The sequence below is a fragment of the Heteronotia binoei genome, chromosome 5, assembly GCF_032191835.1.
Source record: "Heteronotia binoei isolate CCM8104 ecotype False Entrance Well chromosome 5, APGP_CSIRO_Hbin_v1, whole genome shotgun sequence".
NCBI classification, from domain to species: domain Eukaryota; kingdom Metazoa; phylum Chordata; class Lepidosauria; order Squamata; family Gekkonidae; genus Heteronotia; species Heteronotia binoei.
The window spans coordinates 121,530,862-121,548,976 of NC_083227.1; the positions used below are offsets into that span (position 1 = coordinate 121,530,862).

At 40.7% G+C, this 18,115-nt stretch overlaps 1 protein-coding gene across 7 annotated transcripts in view; it reads right to left on the reverse strand.

Moving 5' to 3' along the window:
• The window catches only part of GRIA1 (glutamate ionotropic receptor AMPA type subunit 1), a 347,765-nt gene that overhangs the window by 79,358 nt on the left and 250,292 nt on the right, over positions 1-18,115 (reverse strand). For all 7 annotated transcript variants that reach the window (XR_009555461.1, XR_009555462.1, XM_060240281.1 and 4 more), the window contains 2 exons: positions 16,800-17,006; positions 15,506-15,876 (listed from right to left, as the gene is read on the reverse strand). Coding sequence is in view for 5 of the 7 variants with exons in the window: in XM_060240281.1 (XP_060096264.1) it covers positions 15,506-15,876; positions 16,800-17,006 (578 nt within the window). In the remaining 2 variants the exon portion in view is untranslated. The remainder of the gene's footprint in view (positions 1-15,505; positions 15,877-16,799; positions 17,007-18,115) is intronic.

Below are 18,115 nucleotides of genomic sequence, written 5' to 3' on the forward strand. Positions count from 1 at the left end.
CCAGATTCTATCCCAACAATCTTTTCTGGTGGTTCCTGTACCATTAATAAGGAATGCACTTCTTCAATAGGGAAAAGGCAACTAGCAAGGAGTGATGGCGGAACTACCAATAGGTGCCATTAATTTAATTTATTTATTTTTTAAATTTATATCCTGCCCTATCCTGCAAGCGGGCTCAGGGCAGCTTACCACAATAAAACAACATATTAACATATTTAGATTAAAATCTACATATCAAGATTAAAACAGCATCATAAAAATAAGTACTACCAAATCAGAGGTAATACAGAACCTAATAGTTCAGACATTCTCAAGAATGGAATTAAACATTATTGGCGACTTACATCCAATTCATTGTTTACATTTTGTATTTAACTATTATGGAAAGCTGGGTACAAGAAGCACATGTGCTAGAGTCAACAGTGTGATGCGGTGGCTAAAAAGGCAAATGCAATTTTGGGCTGTATCAACAAAAGTATAGTGTCCAGATCACGTGATGTGATGGTATCACTTTACTCTGCTCTGGTAAGACCTCACCTGGAGTATTGTGTTCAGTTTTGGGCACCACATTTTAAGAAGGATATAAGCAAGCTGGAACGGGTCCAGAGGAGGGTGACAAAGATGGTGAGGGGTCTGGAGACCAAGTCCTTGTTGGTATATGAAGTCTGCTGTGAAAGCATGGTTAAATTATGAGCTGTCAGAATGACAGGTGTCACATGACAGGAGTCACAGGACTGCTGTGACTGATGCAACCAGAACTGGTAATAGCTGGACTTTCTAAGAGAGTCACAGTGAGTCAGCAGAATTAGCTGATTGGCGGACTGGACTATATAACAGCTGCGTAGCCAGCATGCTATCTCTCTTGATGTGGATGAAGGACTGGCGAAGCATTCTGTTACTCAGGACTGTGTTTGTATATATCTTCACTTCTGTAAATAATTTGTGTAATACACCGTTTGTTCTGGAAGAAACTGGCGTGTTGGCTCTTCTTGCTGGCATTCCTACCAAATAGGAGACTTCACAGTGTGGTCTGGGAGCTCTCTGCACACACTCCAGCTGACAGGGTTATGGGCCCAGTCCGTGCGCTGTGCAGATAAGACCAGAAGACTGTTCCTGACTGTGGAGGTTCGTGCAGAGTGGAGAAGTGCCGTGCTGTCACAGAAAGTGAATGAGTGAGTTGGAGGAGAGTGCTGACGACTTGTTGCTGTCCTTATCAGTGAGTGACGACGGGGAGGATGAATTCCAGTTGTCTGTGGAAGCCGGAGAGATGGCTCAACCACTAGCTGTACTGGTTGAAAAGCTAACTTCAGTGAATTATGTGGTTTGGGGTCTGTGTATTGAGTTTTTCTTGAAGAAAGAAGGGCTGTGGTCGTTTGTATCTGCCCCCTTCCCCCGCTGCTCCAATAGCTAATGAGATCGTTCAGGAGCAGAAGGCTCTCACAGATATCATCCTCAGCGTGGGGGATGATCAGTTGATTTATGTGAGAGGGAAGGCTACTGCGAAAGAGGCTTGGTATGCACTTTGAGGAATTTATGTGTGCACCACTGCAGGGTCTCTCATGGCTTTAACATGCTGGATGTATCGCACGCTGATGGTGTCAGGTGGCTGTGTAAGAGAGCACATTAAAGCTCTCACAGATGGTTTTGTGGAGCTGGAAACCAGAGGAAAGGTTGTGGCTGCATATGATAAAGTGTACATTCTGCATTCGTCGCTTCCTTCAGAGTTTTCTCAACTGATAACAGCTCTGGAATCTGTGGATATTACCATTCTGACCATGGAGTATGTTTGTGCCCATTTGTACGACTTCGAAGACAGGCTGTCTGCAGTTTCCCTTTCTGGGAGTGGAGCCAGCACACCTGCCGGTGGGAGTGATCCGAGGGCCGTGCCGAGTCAGAGGATCGTTGCTAAGCAGCAGCAGCAAAAGATCAGCTCAGTTGCTCTACATGTGAGGAAATGTTATCTGTGTGGATTGGCTTCTCATATCAGGCGGTTCTGTCCAGAGGCTGGGAAACAATAGAAGAGGACGTCTCTGCAGAAACCAGTGAACTGTGAGCAGGCCAGGCTGGTGACTACGAGAGCAACTGCACAGGGGTCTGTTTGGCTAGTGGACTCAGGAGCGACTAGTCATATTTGTACCTCAAAGGCTTTAACGAAGGGTGCTCGGCAGTCTGTGCTGTCACATGTTAATTTTGCTGACGGGTCTGTTTCTGAGGTAATATGTGACGGCCGGATAAACTTTCCAGCACTAGGCTGTGACCTGGAAGGAGTGCTGTGCATTCCGGAACTGCAATCAAATCTGTTAAGTGTTAGCTCGTTAGCTAAAGCAGGTTTCGAGATAACCTTTTCTGACGCAGAGTGTCAAGTGTCTAAAGGAGGGAAGGTTCTCACAAAGGAAAAATTGATTGATAATGTGTATGTGGTGGGGAGTGAGCCTGTTAAGGCAGATCAGGTGTCAAATGTGTGCCCACACGATTCATGTTTACAACTCCTGCATCGGAGACTTGGGCATTCAAGTTTTCATACCATTAGTAAAACTCTTTCATTGTTGCCAAGTGCATCAGTAAAATCTTGTGAGGAATATCTAGATTGCCAAGTGTGCAAAAAGGTTAAAAGTAAGGCATTTTCTGTGGCAAAGGAGAGCAGAAGAGTGTCTGACAGGCCACTAGCTCTAGTCCATGCTGACATAATTGGGCCATTTCCCAAGAGTCATTCTGCTAATAGGTATGTGCTTGTAATAATAGATGATCACACTAGATATTGTTGGTCATTCACACTGAAGCAAAAATCTGAAGTGTTTCAATGTTTCAAGCAATGGGCTAAAAGAGTACAGAAGAAGCTTGTGTTACAACTGCTGGCCCTAAAGTCAGACAAAGGAGGTGAATTTATGTAAAATCAATTTGCTACATGGTTTAAGCACCAGGGGATTGTGCATAGGGTGGCTAATCCTGCAACACCTGCAGAAAATGGTGTGGCCAAGAGGAAAGGCGGAATATTGCAGACGATGATGTATGCCATGCTAGAGGATTCATCTCTTCCTATTTCATTCTGGGCTGAGGCATTCATGGTAGCCACATTCTTGAGTAATAGATTGTGGACTAAAACCATTGACAATATTCCATATAAGGTCATGTTCAACAAGGAACCTAGCCTGGAGTTTGTACGATAACAATTTCTCCTCATTAGTATCTGAGAATAACTTTATTACTTCTGTTGGCACAATCCAAAGCGGTTTCCTCTCATCCCCATATCTTTTGTATTTTGACCAGGCATTTAACAAGTTACTTCTTATATAATGATGTAAGAAGAAGCCGTCCATCTTACTTTTCCCATAACACAAGTAAGCCTGCCAACCAAAAACATTTCCATGACCTTCTAATGCCAATAATTTTCTATTTAATAATGTCATCCATTCCTTGATCCACATCAAACAAACTGCATCATGGTACAACTTCTTTTGCCATTTATTAAATTGTTTATTATTTTTCACTATTGGAATTGTTTGAAATAAGAACATAACTCTTGGTAAAACATTCTTTTTGATTGCAGAAATTCTGCCCAGTATAGACAGGTTTAACTTATTCCATTTTAATAAGCCTCCATCAATTTTTTGCCAAAGTTTCTCATAATTGTTTTTATACAGGTCAATGTTTTTTGTTGTAATTTCTATCCCTAAATATTTTACTTTCTATGTCACTTCACATTTTGTTAAACTTTGCAGTTCTTTCTGTTTATTCTTTGACATACTTTTACACAAAATTTTTGATTTCTCTTTATTTATATAAAAGCCTGCCAATTCTCCATATTCTTGTATCTTACGTAGCAACAATGGTGTCACATGAGTGGGATTTTCATTTATAAACATTACATCATCTGCAAATGCTCTGTATTTATAAGAAAAACCTTTCAATTTCAGTTCCTCTATCTCTTTATCTTCTTGGATTTGCATAAGCAATACCTGATATGATCACCATCTTCAAGTACTTGAAGGGCTGTCATATAGAGGATGGAGTGGAATTGTTTTCTGTGGCCCTGGAAGATAGGACCAGAACCAATGGGTTGAAATTAAATCAAAAGAGTTTCCAGCACAACATTAGGGAGAACTTCCTAACCGTTAGAGTGGTTCCTCAGTGGAACAGGCTTCCTCGGGAGGTGGTGGGCTCTCCTTCCTTGGAGGTTTTTAAACAGAGGCTAGATGGCCATCTGACAGCAATGAAAATCCTGTTAATTTAGGGGGAGGTGTTTGTAAGTTTCCTGCATTGTGCAGGGGATGGACTAGATGACCCTAGAGGTCCCTTCCAACTCTATGATTCTAGATGCATTTTGAATGGTTTTCCCTGAAACAGATACTTAACTGAGGGGCTTCCAATTTACTAATTAATGTGAGGACATAACACAAGCATATATGATATTGCCGAAATTCTGTCATAAGAACTCCCAAATTTAATAGAGAGATCACTCCATTATATCGGGGCATCAAGTCTGGTTAACACATGCAGGAGAATCACATTGAGAATCACTTTGAGACTGTATCACTTGAGACTGCAGGTGCTAGACCAGCTTCGAAGGGTCCTTTGCATTAAAAGCATCATGCAAAAAAGAAAATTCTACATTCTTTCTCTCTTTTACCTTTGCTGAATTTCTAGCTATAGGGGGTTTTAAATAGAGGGGAGCATATATTCTAAAGTAGTTCAGTCCATTTGACCAACTCAAGTTTCTGTCATTCGGTTGCGACCTCATTTACATGCCTGTGTGAACCAGGCCCATCATTATCCCAAAGTAGCATGGGGGCTAATTCTGCACATTCACTACTTAGTTGTGGTACCAGCAATCACAAGGGAAATTATAAAGGATGGCCGTTGCTAACCAGTCATTCCCCCCCCACACCCCTCTTTGCTATGTGACTATCAGGTGTGATTGGCTCTTTCTATGGTCTATAAATGAAAACAAATGTTAGTAAAGAGGAGGCAGAGCCCTGAGGCAGTGGAATGGACTGCACTACTTCAGACTACAGGTAATGAATCCATGAGAAAAATACCAATGTAAACAGAAAAGCTGCACAGAGGGGGGGAAATGTTCTACTCCCACTGTTTGCTTGATGTGCAGATTTCTAGTTGCAGGAAGTTTTAACACAAGGAAGCTTTCCCAATGCAACCCTTCATGATCCCTCAACAGCATTCTGTAGTGGAACAGTAAGTACATCCCCTGCTTAAGTACTCTGCCACCTCATTGTATTGAATGTAAAGAGCAGCCCTATGCTGTTCAGAAAGGAAAGGTCCCCTGTGCAAGAACCAGTCGTTTCTGACTCTGGGGTGACGTTGCTTTCACAACATTTTCACGGCAGACTTTTTATGGGGTGGTTTGCCATTGCCTTCCCCAGTCATCTACACTTTCCCCCCAGCAAGCTGGGTACTATGCTATTCAGGTATACATAAATCTTGGGGAAGTGCTTTCCAGACAGCTAAGACAAAACAAAAAGATAGCTCAGTTTGCAGCATCTTTCTAATCTTAGTTCCAGGCAAGGACTAAAAGCTAAAAACTTGAGTTTTAACAGGCAGCAATCACATTTTAACTAAAGGATTTAAAGAAGAAGAGTGGGAACCTCCTTTTGCATCTTTGTAGGGCCTCTGAGGAAGAGACCAGAACAAACCTTAAAAGGATGTGAAAATAGTTCCATTTAGCAACACAATAGAGAGCCTTGAAGTCTGCAAAATTGTCTGAATTGAGTGGAGTACTCCCACCTCTTTACCTCAGGAAGAGATCACACACAGGCTATGTGGGGTTAAACACAGACTAGCATTGGCTAATATTTCTGCCTTATGTTAGGGAACAATGGCTGAGCACCATCAGAAAGAAAACTTCTCTCAAATGCTAAATTCAACTCCAGTAGCACTTTAGGGACTACCAAGATTTTCAGGCTTTTGAATGTCAAAGCTCTCTGAAAATCATCTTGGTCTCTTATCTGCTACTGGACTCAAATCTGACTGTTCTACTACAGACCAATACACCTGCCCTCTGAACCTTTTTCAAATGTGTTTTTGCTGCTAACCAGGACCTAACTTTAACCATAGAGATCAATGACCTGATGACTACCAGATGACAAGAAGAGGATAGATATAAACATCAAACATGATCCACTGACCAGATAGAGATCATGTTTATTTAGACATCTTTTGTAGACATCATTATTTGTGGCTCAGTAACAGAGAAAAATAGTGTATACAGAGAGATCGATACTAAGTTGGAATTGTGTCTATTTTTCACTGTAGCCATTCTGTCTGGCAGTCAGTCACACTTCCTGGCAGCAGCGTCCACAGGAAAAAAAAAAATCTCTTCGTATGTTTTTGTATTTAATGCTGGAGAGTTTTACTCCTAGGTGTGCCTGCAAAATGCTTATTCAGATGCCCCTCTACCAGTGTCTTTAAAACAAAACAAAGCATCCATGCCTTCCCATCAATAGATATGGGGCCCTGTCCACCATGTCACAGCCTCTCCTTAGCTGCCACTTGTCTTAATATAATACAGTCCTTTATTCTTTATTTGTTTCTAGGGGATAATGCAAAAAATCTGTTTAAGTAGCCCAGTAGTCACTGGCAGTGTTTCCTCAAGTTGAGTTAGCGTGAGCCTCCTTCAGCTCACACAGTTTTGTCTTAGCTCAGGAAGGATGACCCCAGAGCACACTAATTTATGCAGTAGCTCACAACTTTAATGCCAGTAGCTCACAAAGTAGAATTTTTGCTCAGAAGACTCTGCAGCTTTAGTAATTTGGACCCAGAAGAAAGGAGTGTGTATGTATGTTTTGCCAAGGGAACACCAAAAACATATTTTGTTGAATATTTTGTTGAAACAGGATTTCAAGAACCCAAATAATATCTAAGGATTGTGAAACTTCACTGAGGAACGGAAGTCTTTCTTTGTGCCCAGAAACCCCATGGATTTCCCGGTATCTGGACCTTGAGTGGCAGCAGCAAATTCTACTTTTGTCTTGGCTGAGGTGATTCTATCCTGCACCCGTAATCACAGGAACAGGCTCTGTTCATGTATCTGCATACCTACACTCTTGATAATATGTCACATTGAAACAAATTGATTCTGCCCTGACCCAGAGGTGAAAAACTGAGGCACGGAGCCCCAAATGTCTTCCATTTTTCATTATTTTCTGGAGTTCTGAATACTGATGAGCTTTCTCTTTTCTCTTCCATACTGGTTCCTGCCCATCCTTGTGCTGCTGAAACTGTTCACACACTAATCAAGTTTATGTCTTATTTTTAGTTTGAGTATATTTCTGCCTTGTTTTAAGGCAGTATCTTCAAAACATGTCATCTTAGATCAAGACTTTTCTTTATGTCAGAGTCAATAAAATAAACAGTTCCAACCTTGTGGTTAACACAGACCTCAGACTTTTATTCTGAAACTCCTGCTGGGAGGGAAAGGCCACCACTGTGCTACTATCTGGTATCATCAAAGTACAATATCTCATGTTTTATATTTGATCCCTGTTTTTTAAGCAGAGTGTTTAAAAAAAAAAGCCTAAAATGAATGAAATCTCCCTTTGAGAATTGCCGAATTGTGTGAGCCAACACATTTCTATGAAATATTGGCCCAATATTTATTATGTTGCATGTCAACAAGCTCCGTGGTAGCTCCCACCTTGTGGAACAGCCTGCCTGAGAAAGTCAGAATGGTTCCATGCTTCTGTCATTAGTAGAATGTGTAAAACAGAACTGTTCACGAGGGTTGTATTTTTAAATAAATAAATAAATAAAGGAATTAGAACTGTAGTAAAACTGAATGGTTCAAGCGGGTGCCTTTATAATGGAATAGGATTGTAGTCTAGTGCAAAAATTACCATTGGTATCATTGTCTCCTACAAAATGCCATCTTCTGCACATCCAGCAGAACAAATACTAACCCAGAAAAGCCCAGCAAAACAAAGTTAGTCAAGGGGGCACCTTTGTAAGTCCAACAGAATCTATGGCAGAAGCCTGGCAGAACAATCTCAAGTAACTGCCATAGTCCCCCTCCCTCCTGTTGTCTGGAAAACTTTCAAAAGAGGGGGGAAATAAGCCTGAAGACCTTTACCAGCAGCTAGCCTGAAATTGTGAATAAAACCTGATTTTTTTCAGGATAACCAGCTTTGCTGGGAAATTCTATTTTTAAAAGCAAATCTTTTTTTTGGGGGGGGGGGAGATTGTGCTGTCAAGTCACCACTAACTCATGGTGACCCATCCATGAAGTGCTCAAGGCAAGAGATGAAAAGAAGTGGTTTGCCACTGTCTTCCTCTGCATAGCAATCCCAATTGTCTTTGGAGGTCTCCCAAGTTTCAAATTAAACAAATCAGTTATAAATAAACGCTGTTTTTATTTTAAATCCTATACTTCTTTGTTAATCCAAGTAATTTAATGGCTGTCATTCTGCTTGGATTAGTAGTGCTTTGCACATATATATATATATATATATTTTTTTTGGGGGGGGGGGAGAAATGACACTAACCAGTTGAGCAGGTGTTTGATTTGTTTGGTGTCAACAAGGCAGACTGGGTAATCAGCCCACATCTGATTGTTGCACTGATGGTGGAAAGCACCATCAAGTCAAAGCCAACTTGTTTCCTGGAGGATGCTTCCGTCCTTGACTCCCATCAGTCGGGCTTCCGTCCGGGTCATGGGACGGAGACAGTGCTGGTTGCCCTAGTGGATGATCTCCAGCGGCATGTGGACTGAGGCGGCTCGGTGGTACTGATGTTGTTAGACCTATCGGCAGCGTTCGATACGGTCGACCATCGGTTGCTGACTTGCCGTCTCGCCGACGTGGGGATTCAGGGGTTGGCTTTACAATGGCTTACCTCTTTCCTCAAGGGTCGGGGACAAAGAGTGGCGATTGGGGGTGAATTGTCCCGGAGGTACCTGCTGGATTGCGGGGTCCCTCAGGGGGCAGTTCTTTCCCCGATGTTGTTTAACATCTACATACGCCCTCTTGCCCAGATTGCCCGGAGATATGGGCTGGGTTGCCACCAGTACGCTGATGACACCCAGCTCTATCTACTTATGGACGGCCGCCCTGCCTGTGTCCCAGAAAACCTGGACCTGGCATTGCAGGCCATGTCTAGATGGCTCAGGCTGAGCGGGCTGAAGCTAAATCCAGCGAAGACAGAGGTCCTTTGCTTGGGTCGCCGTGGTTCGGGGAGGGAGATTCCCTTACCAGCCCTCGATGGTGTGCCTCTGTCAGCGGTGCACAGGGTTAGGATCCTGGGGGTGCTATTGGAGCCTACTCTGGAGGCCCAGATAGCAGCCACTGCCAAGTCCGCATATTTTCATCTCAGGCGGGCAAGGCAGCTGGCCCCTTTCCTGGAGGACGGTGACCTGGCAACAGTGATCCATGCAACGGTCACCTCGAGGCTGGACTACTGCAATGCCCTCTACATGGGGCTGCCCCTGTGCTGAACCCAGAAGTTGCAGCTAGTGCAGAATGCCGCTGCCTGGCTGTTGTTAGGGCTCCCTAGACGGGAGCACATTCAGCTGGGGCTTCGGGGACTGCATTGGCTGCCGATAACATACCGAGTTCGGTACAAGGTGTTGGTTATGACCTTTAAAGCCCTTTATGGCCTGGGACCTGCCTACCTTAGGGACCGTCTCTCCCCACATGTTCCCCAGAGAGTGCTGAGATCGGGGTCTCAGAACCTCCTTATAATCCCTGGGCCAAAGGAGGCCCGTCTGAAAGCGACCAGAGACAGGGTATTTTCGATTGCAGCTCCCTGTTGGTGGAACCAGCTCCCGGAGGAGGTGAGGGCCCTGCGGAACCTTGAACAGTTCCGCAGGGCCTGCAAAACAGCCTTCTTCCGGTTGGCATATAATTAATTGTGATCGGAATGCCTGCACATTAAATCTTGAACATCAGATGATTGAATACTGGAATATTTGAAGAATTGATTTAAGGAAAGGTAGCATAGTGCATATTGATGTGAGTTTTATGTGTTTTTATGTATTTTATTGTATAATTATTAATGTATTTTTAAATTGATTCTTCTTAGGTTTTGTGTTGTGAGCCGCCCTGAGCCCGCCTCAGTGGGGTAGGGCGGGATATAAATCGAATAAAATAAATAAGTAATAATAAATAAATAAACTTATGGCGACTCCATAGCAAGAGACATTCAGAGTTGATTTGCCATTCCTGCCTCTATGCATAACCTTGGGCTTCCTTGTTAGTCCCTCATCCAAATACTAACCAAGCCAAAACCTGTTTGGTTTCCAAAATCTGATGAGATTAGCCTGAGCCATCCAGGTCAGGGCATTATTACATTATCATTGCATTAGGACATAGTAAATTTGACTGTCAAACATGTTTTAAAAAGAATTCCAGGTGTCCCTAGTATTTACAGCCAATCTAGAAGCTTCATACTGCTTACAAACTGCAAGGGTTGAGGTTGCACATTTCTGTTTCCTTCTGTCCCCAAACAAGGCTTAGAGGCTTGAGACCTAAGTAGGTCACTAAGCTAAGTTCCAGCCTCATCCCATCAAGTCCCTGGTTTAAGCCTTGGGGACACAGGAGGATAGAAAGGCAAGCTACAAGAGGTTAAAATATTTTTTTAAAAAATCCCAGAAGTCCCTGGCAATCATATTCTTACATCAGTAATATCATACTGGCTTGGACCCAACGTAACTAGGAGATTGCCTTCTCCCATCTGCACCCATTCTCCAAAACTGATTGAGAACACTCAAACATCTGTGCTCAAATACTAAGGGCACATTGATATTTATTTTCAGTGGCTATATGAAACTGCTTGAGTCTTGATTGCCACATGCATGTACACTGTTAGAATTAGGCTTAAAATAAACCATATGACTGTGGTATTTAGAGCAGCTCCTTTATATGAGTGAAGAAGTGAAAGAATTCTGTTTAGAAGAACAAAAACTAGCTTCTGTGATAAATGCCATTGTATGTAGAAGTTCTTAACAAATGTATGCTTTGATTAAAACTCTGTTTGACTCCTCACAGCAAACATCACATACATCACTCTGACATAATGAACATACATCCACTGCTTTATACAGAGTCAGACTCTTGGTCTGTAAAGGCACAACGTTTCCATGGTCTCAGACTGAGGCATTTCACATCACCTACTATCTCATCCCTGTAATGGAGATGCCAGAGACTGCCAGAGACTTTCTATATGTAAAGCAGATGCTCTACCATTAAGCCACAGCTCATCATCATTGATCTCTGCATTCATGTCTGACCAACTAAGGATCCTATTTGAGTGATGGACGAATGAGCACAAACGCCTCCTTCCGTGCAGTGTTCCAAAGCTGACTTGTAACATATGTGTATCATAAATAGGTCCATGTACAAATCATATGGTCTGCCATTTTTGAGATGGAAGAATTGCAATGAAGCCTACATCAGCATTGGCATTGTATTTATGGTATATGCATCCTCTATTACCACCTGAAGGATGTTCTGAAAATGTGTACCAACCAAATAATATACAGCTGAATAAGAACATAAGAGAAGCCATGTTGGATCAGGCCAATGGCTCATCCAGTCCAACACTCTGTGTCACACAGTGGCCAAAAAACCCGAAGTGCTATCAGGAGGTCTACCAGTGGGGGCAGGACACTAGAAGCCCTCCCACTGTGCCCCATCCCAAGCACCAAGAATACAGAGCATCACTGCCCCCAGACAGAGAGTTCCAACCACACTGTGGCTAATAGCCACTGATGGGCCTCTGCTCCATATGCTAATCCCCTCTTGAAGCTGTCTATGCTTGTAGTCACCACCAGTTAATTTCCTTGGGTTAATCACCCTTTGGGTGAAGAAGTACTTCCTTTTATCAGTTCTAACCCGACTGCTCAGCAATTTCATTGAATGTCCACGAGTTCTCATATTGTTAGAAAGGGAGAAAAGTACTTTTTTCTCTACCTTCTCTTTCTTATGCATAATCTTGTAAACCTCTATCATGTCACTCCTCAGTCAACATTTCTCCAAGCTAAAGAGCCCCAAGCATTTTAACATGAGCTTCCTTCACTGCACTCCACTTTTTGAATGATAAACACTAAATCTATAATGTTTTATCTGAGAAGGCATTGTCACATCTGAAAGTCTTTCCTGAGATACACTTCATACAATCTCTTAAACAGAAATGCTACACTGAAGAAGTAGGACTGTATGATATCTTTCAGGACAGTACTTTAAGGCATATACTCATTAAAGGCAGTACATCCATTTCTATTATTCTATTACACTTTTTAAATTTTTTTAGGGGAAAGGTTCACAGAATTACATTTGCATTTATGTCCACACCATGTGTACCTTCAATGTATAGTGGGCTCCCCTTGACCTGCTGAGTCACCATGCATGACACATGATATTCTATTAAAAATTCTATGCAATTCACTGTACATGTGGAGAAGAAAGAAGAAATGTGCCCTCTGGCCCCACCTTTCCAGATATTTGTCCTAAATATGTGCAGTAAGCTCGACTTGAAGGGTTTGCACAGTGATCAAGAATATTGTAAAAAAGCAAGGTTCCTTATCACTAATCCAGAGTCCAAGCTTCTACCATTGTGTAAGAATTGACAGAGATGTTCAAGTCTATACAGGGATGTTTGGGTACACAGCCAGAAAAAATGCTCTCACTCCTCTCTACTCACATACAGTGAATGCATGAATACATTTTTCCCCACCCCATTTAGACTGAGTTTTGATGTCTGGAACTCAGCTAAACAAAAATTTGAGAATTGCTAAAACATGGTAAGCTGTATTTAATGTGTTTCTTTTTGTTCTTTATAATTCAATTAGGGCTGCTGGTTGATTTTTAGTTGATTATAAGCTGAATTTTACTCAATTATTTGATAAAATGTAATTAAATTGGCTTAGCAAACAATTGACTTTAAGTCAATGCATTCAGGGAATAATTTTTGTACCATCAAAACCTCAATATAGGTGCTTTTTGAAAGCTTTAAAAGAAGGTATAAGATAAATTTACATTTTAAAACATTACAGTTTAAAACATTACATTTTAAAACATTACATCTTCATTTCTGTCAAACAGAAAGGACAGCATCATTATTTTCTTTTAGATTCTGGTAATATAGCAGAATCAAAACCACTTTTTACAAAAAATAAGTAAGACTGCCCTTCAGCCTCAATGGTTACCTACTGATATTTCCTTCCTTTGATTCAAACTTGTCCACTAATTTAATGAATTGAAGTCTGAGATTATGAATTTCTCTATTCAATCAATTAAAACTTGCAGATCAAATTTTAATGTCAGCTGCCTTGAACTTTCAAAACAGGAACAGCACAGAAATGTAAACAAACTACATGATTAAATAAACAAATTCATTAATCTAACTAATATCATAGCCATTTATCAGGACTCAATACAGAAGAGTAAATCATGTATGTTAAAAATCTAATACAGCTAAATTGTTTCCTCTGTGCCTTATGAACAGCTCATTATAATATGCTTTTGGAAACTAAATTAAAGTTGTAACACCCAGTTATGCTACTCTAATCCAAAAACATGTGGCTAAAGTAAGAGATGGTGGTTGAAATTTCAATCTTCCTCTGCTGGTAGTTAATGAGCATGAGATACTAGAGATCTCAGAATCAGGAATTGGGAAATTACCTTTTAAAACCCATTAGTATCAAAAATATTATAGCTGTCCAAGTGCATCCAAGGTCTTTGTTTCTCTACTGCCTGACCTCTCAAGAATAATTTGTCTTGTAGAAAACAAACAGCTCAGAACCAGGGCATATAGGCAGTGCTTTACCACTTTCTGTGCACCAATAATTATGTGCATTTCCTCTTTTTGTCTCTTGTCTTGTGCTGTTTTATCCTATCCTCAGAGTCTATATACAATTAATTTCCATCAGCAGGATTCACATGGCACAAATACATGTCAGGCTAATAACTCCTTTAGGTAGCCTAGGGAGAGGCAGAAAACCTCAACAATACACATTTGCGTTTTCAGGGATTACAATCATTTGAACATGAAGATACCTCAAGCATAGATTAATTTACTATAGTTTGGGGCAAGAATTTACTGAAATTCATGTGTGTAATTAAAAAGTCAAAGCTGCTACCAGATTTGGTAAGAGGTTGCAATAGGTTTGCCAGAAGTTTGTAGCCCCTCTGTATATCCACACTGATTACACTATCAGTTTTATGCTGAGTACTGCACCTAGCAATCCTGTAAACTGTGGGATGGGGAGGGGAAGCAATATAGAAACCACCAAGCTACCAACAACAGGCCAAGTGATATCATGATATCATGCAAAGTCATGTGTCATGGCAGAAAGAGATCATGCAAAGTCATGTGTCACGGCAGAAACCAAGAGAGCCCTGGACAAGAAACACAATCTGAGCAGCAGATAGAATACTGTAGTGATCAACAAACCAGCACAGGCAGTTTCAGGGACTTCCCTTCCCAAAGAAAGGTCTCTCTTGCTTTTTCCTGTCTGGCACAGCCTTGTTACCACCCCTCTACCAGTAATCCTGTGCTTCTCACCTGCAGTACAGAGCACCTCCTTACAGTCTTGAGAAGAGGAGGCTCCCCACTACATTGGATTTCAGTTTTATCTAGATGTGGGAATGCTAACAATCTTAGAAGTGGATTGTCTGATTTAGTTGAAACAGTTTCTCTGTTTTACAGTACTGAGCATGTCTATTCAGCAGAGTGTTCAAATCCCTAGTCCACCACAGAAGACTTTGCTGGGAGACTTTGGGCCAGTCACACACCTTCAGCCTAACCAACCACAGGGGTTTTGTGAGGATAAAATGGATCTCCACTGACCTAATAATGAAGTTGTCCAAACTGTTATTTACAAATATAGTGACTTCAAGTATATTTAGTCCCCTTGTCCTATCAAATATGTTCCTAGATGAGGCCACAGAATTCAAGATAGAGAGTTGAAAAGTGATGAGCTGTTATTTGTGTTTTTCAACATCTCAGCCATTCTGTCCTTCTGTCAGATGGATATTTAAGTCGCCATTCCTAATACTTCTAATACATTACTTAAATATTGAAGTATATACAACTGTTCAGAAAGACATATTTAAGCAGAGGTTAAATAAAAATTAATGCTTAATTATTTTGAGGGACATTTCCCCTCAAAATATACAAACTAGTGCCTGAAGAATATCTGCACAATACTAACTATAGTCTCACCCTTAATAGCAACTTGGATGTCTTCATAAACTGGACAGTTTTCTCCATGGACTATACATTTGTAGTCCACATAAATAAGCCTTTTTCTATGTGTTTGCAATAGAAAAAAACAGTAGTAAAGATAGTATAGGTAAAACATTGAAGGACTGCTCTGATAGAAGTAAAGCTAAAATTAATGTGGTGCTTTAAAAGGCTGTTATGAGATTATTCTGAAGTTGCTGGGGCTTCAGATGAATGTATCCTGGTTAAATCAATTCATGCATATGCCCCTCCCCCCAAAAAATCCATAGCATTCTGAAAGACCAGTGAAAAAATATATTGAAAGGAAATTACTAACCTTGGAGATATATCACATCCTTGTTGCATAAAAGCTCCCAAGGAGAACCAGAGACTGTTAAATATTCCAAATTCATTTGTTTGGTCATTGGCTGGCTGGTCACGTCCTTCTTCCAGCTCCTCATTGTGCCACTCATAAGGGCTGAAGCGACTGACCAGAAAAAGGACAACACTCACTCCAATGTAGGCAAAAACGATGCACATCCAAATCTCATAAGCTAATGGATCCAGAAAGGAGAAGACCCCTGGTTTGGACTTTTGAGGTTTTTTAATCATGATAGAGATGCCCAGACTCATAAATGGTTTGGAAAAGTCTATAACTTCCTCTCGCACAAGTGTGATAGTCAATGGTGCAACAGCTACATCAGCTTTCTGAAAGAAAAAGGAGATCAGAATTAGACAGATGCTTAGAAAATCTTCAATGCACCAGCCACAGAATGCATAAGGTCAGGTTTTTTGCTTGTGTGTTTTTCATTAAATACTTTTTTTAAAATTTCCCAGTCTGGTCTAAGGACTGCAACAAAAATAAACACTTCTCAGTGTTTATAAATCAGAACATCCTTTCTTTTATTTTATAATATTTACTTTTTATACCCTATGAAGTTCAACCAAAAAAACTTAAAACAAAATAATTTCAGTTTTAGAAAGGGCAAATCATATTTTGTTGCAATGCTTCTGTTTGTGTTGTTGTTTTTAGATCCACCCCCCTCTTCTCTGCTGCTGATTGATTTAGGCAGATTTATCTTCCTATGATTTATTTGCAAGACTAATTCTGTGGTGGCTTTGTTCTTTTATTAATTGTTAACAATAGTAAATCCTATTCTAGCAAATCTACCAGGACTGATGCTACTGTCCAGCATTTGTGACATTCTTAATTTGTTACTAAATGCTGCCATTCAAAAATGGCACGATAACGAGCTTTAAGATTGCAAAAGCTGAAGATGAGAATCTCTTGTTGGCACGATACCTGGCCATTTACTTCAGGTAGAAATGCTTTGTTGCAAAGAAATGACTGACACAGTTAATTTTAGTTGATTGAAAATGGTCCAACTAAGTGGAGATTTGCCAACTGTACAGTATCATTAATTATATGATACATCAGCTAGCATAGATTTTAATATTTCTTGGTGTTACCAGTGAATAAAGATAAGCCACTCAACAACTTGGCAAAATGACAAGTGATCTTGATGCAAAATCATCTAGTGCTTATTTGAACTGAATAATACTCTTGGGGATATTCTTGCAACATTAGCAATTACAATTTTTAAAACACTGGATCACAGCTAGAAACTTACTCCATATACTAGCTCCCCGACCATGCCATTCCATAATTTAGTCTCAGGATCTCGGGCTCCATACTTCCCGTCGCTAACAATTTGCAACCTGTATTGGTAGCCAACATGTTTTGCGATCTCAGCAGCCAACTCTACGCAATATCCTTCGTACCTGTCATTTCCTTCCAACTGTTCATAGCTCTTCTTCTGCATCACATATGGGGCTTCCTGGCAGATAAAGAACAAATTATAGAGCCATGGTTTATTGGGTGTGCGTGTGTGTGTGTGCACTCATAGTCTTGTGTAATAGCAAAAGAGAACAAAAATGTTCAGTGCTTATGCCAGGATCTAATGGAAAAACACCCTAGATCTAATTTCTTTCAGGTTATTAATGAAAATTTATATGGACAATATGGCAAAGGAGAGAGGGTGATACAAATTGTGCAATAACCACCTCAAAAACTTCACACAAAGTAAAATAGAACATTTCATCCACCTGCATGTCATCACCCTATTCAAATCACTGTGTTATGAGCCAACCCAGAGTTGACACTAAGTCAAGAGAAAGATAAGCACACCCTATGATTATATGGAAACAATCCTAAACAGATCTACTCAGAATGCATCCCATTTTACTGAATGAGACTTTTCCCCTCAGGTAAGTGGTTCTTAGGATTGCAACCTAAATTATATAATACCTATCTGTCTCTGAGTTGACCATAATATAACTGTAGCACTTTCCCCCCTTTCCCCTTGTTTCTTTGAGTTGCAAAGAAATTGCCATTTCTAGAAGGCATGGTGGCACTGAAATACTGGCCAACTTACAAGACTATCCTAAGCAGAGTTACACTCTCCTAAGTCAATTGAAATACATGGGCAGAGACTATATAAATCTGTGTAGGATGGCACTGTTACCTGCTAAGTATATCCCACAGCAGTTGCATCATATGTGGCAAATTTCATAATAAATTAAGTAAAAATGTTTCTGAATGGGAAAAGACAGAGGATCAGTGATGATGGAAGAAATATTAGTGACAAACATCTATTGCATTTGCATCCTGCACTTTCTCTAAGGAGCTCACATGCATGAGAACAAAGTTGGAGTCCAAGAGCACCTTTAAGACCAACAAAGTTTTGTTGAAAATGTAAGCTTTTGTGAAGCTCACTTCATCAGACAACAGTATGGGATGGAATTAGCAGTCCTACAGATATAGGAGAGTGGGCAGTGAATTAGTATGCAAAATAGTGAAAATGTTTTTAGCAGATGAAAAAATGACAAGTTGGGGTCTGGTAATCATTGGTTTGGGTTGACTGGGTGGAAAAAAAACAGCAAAGGC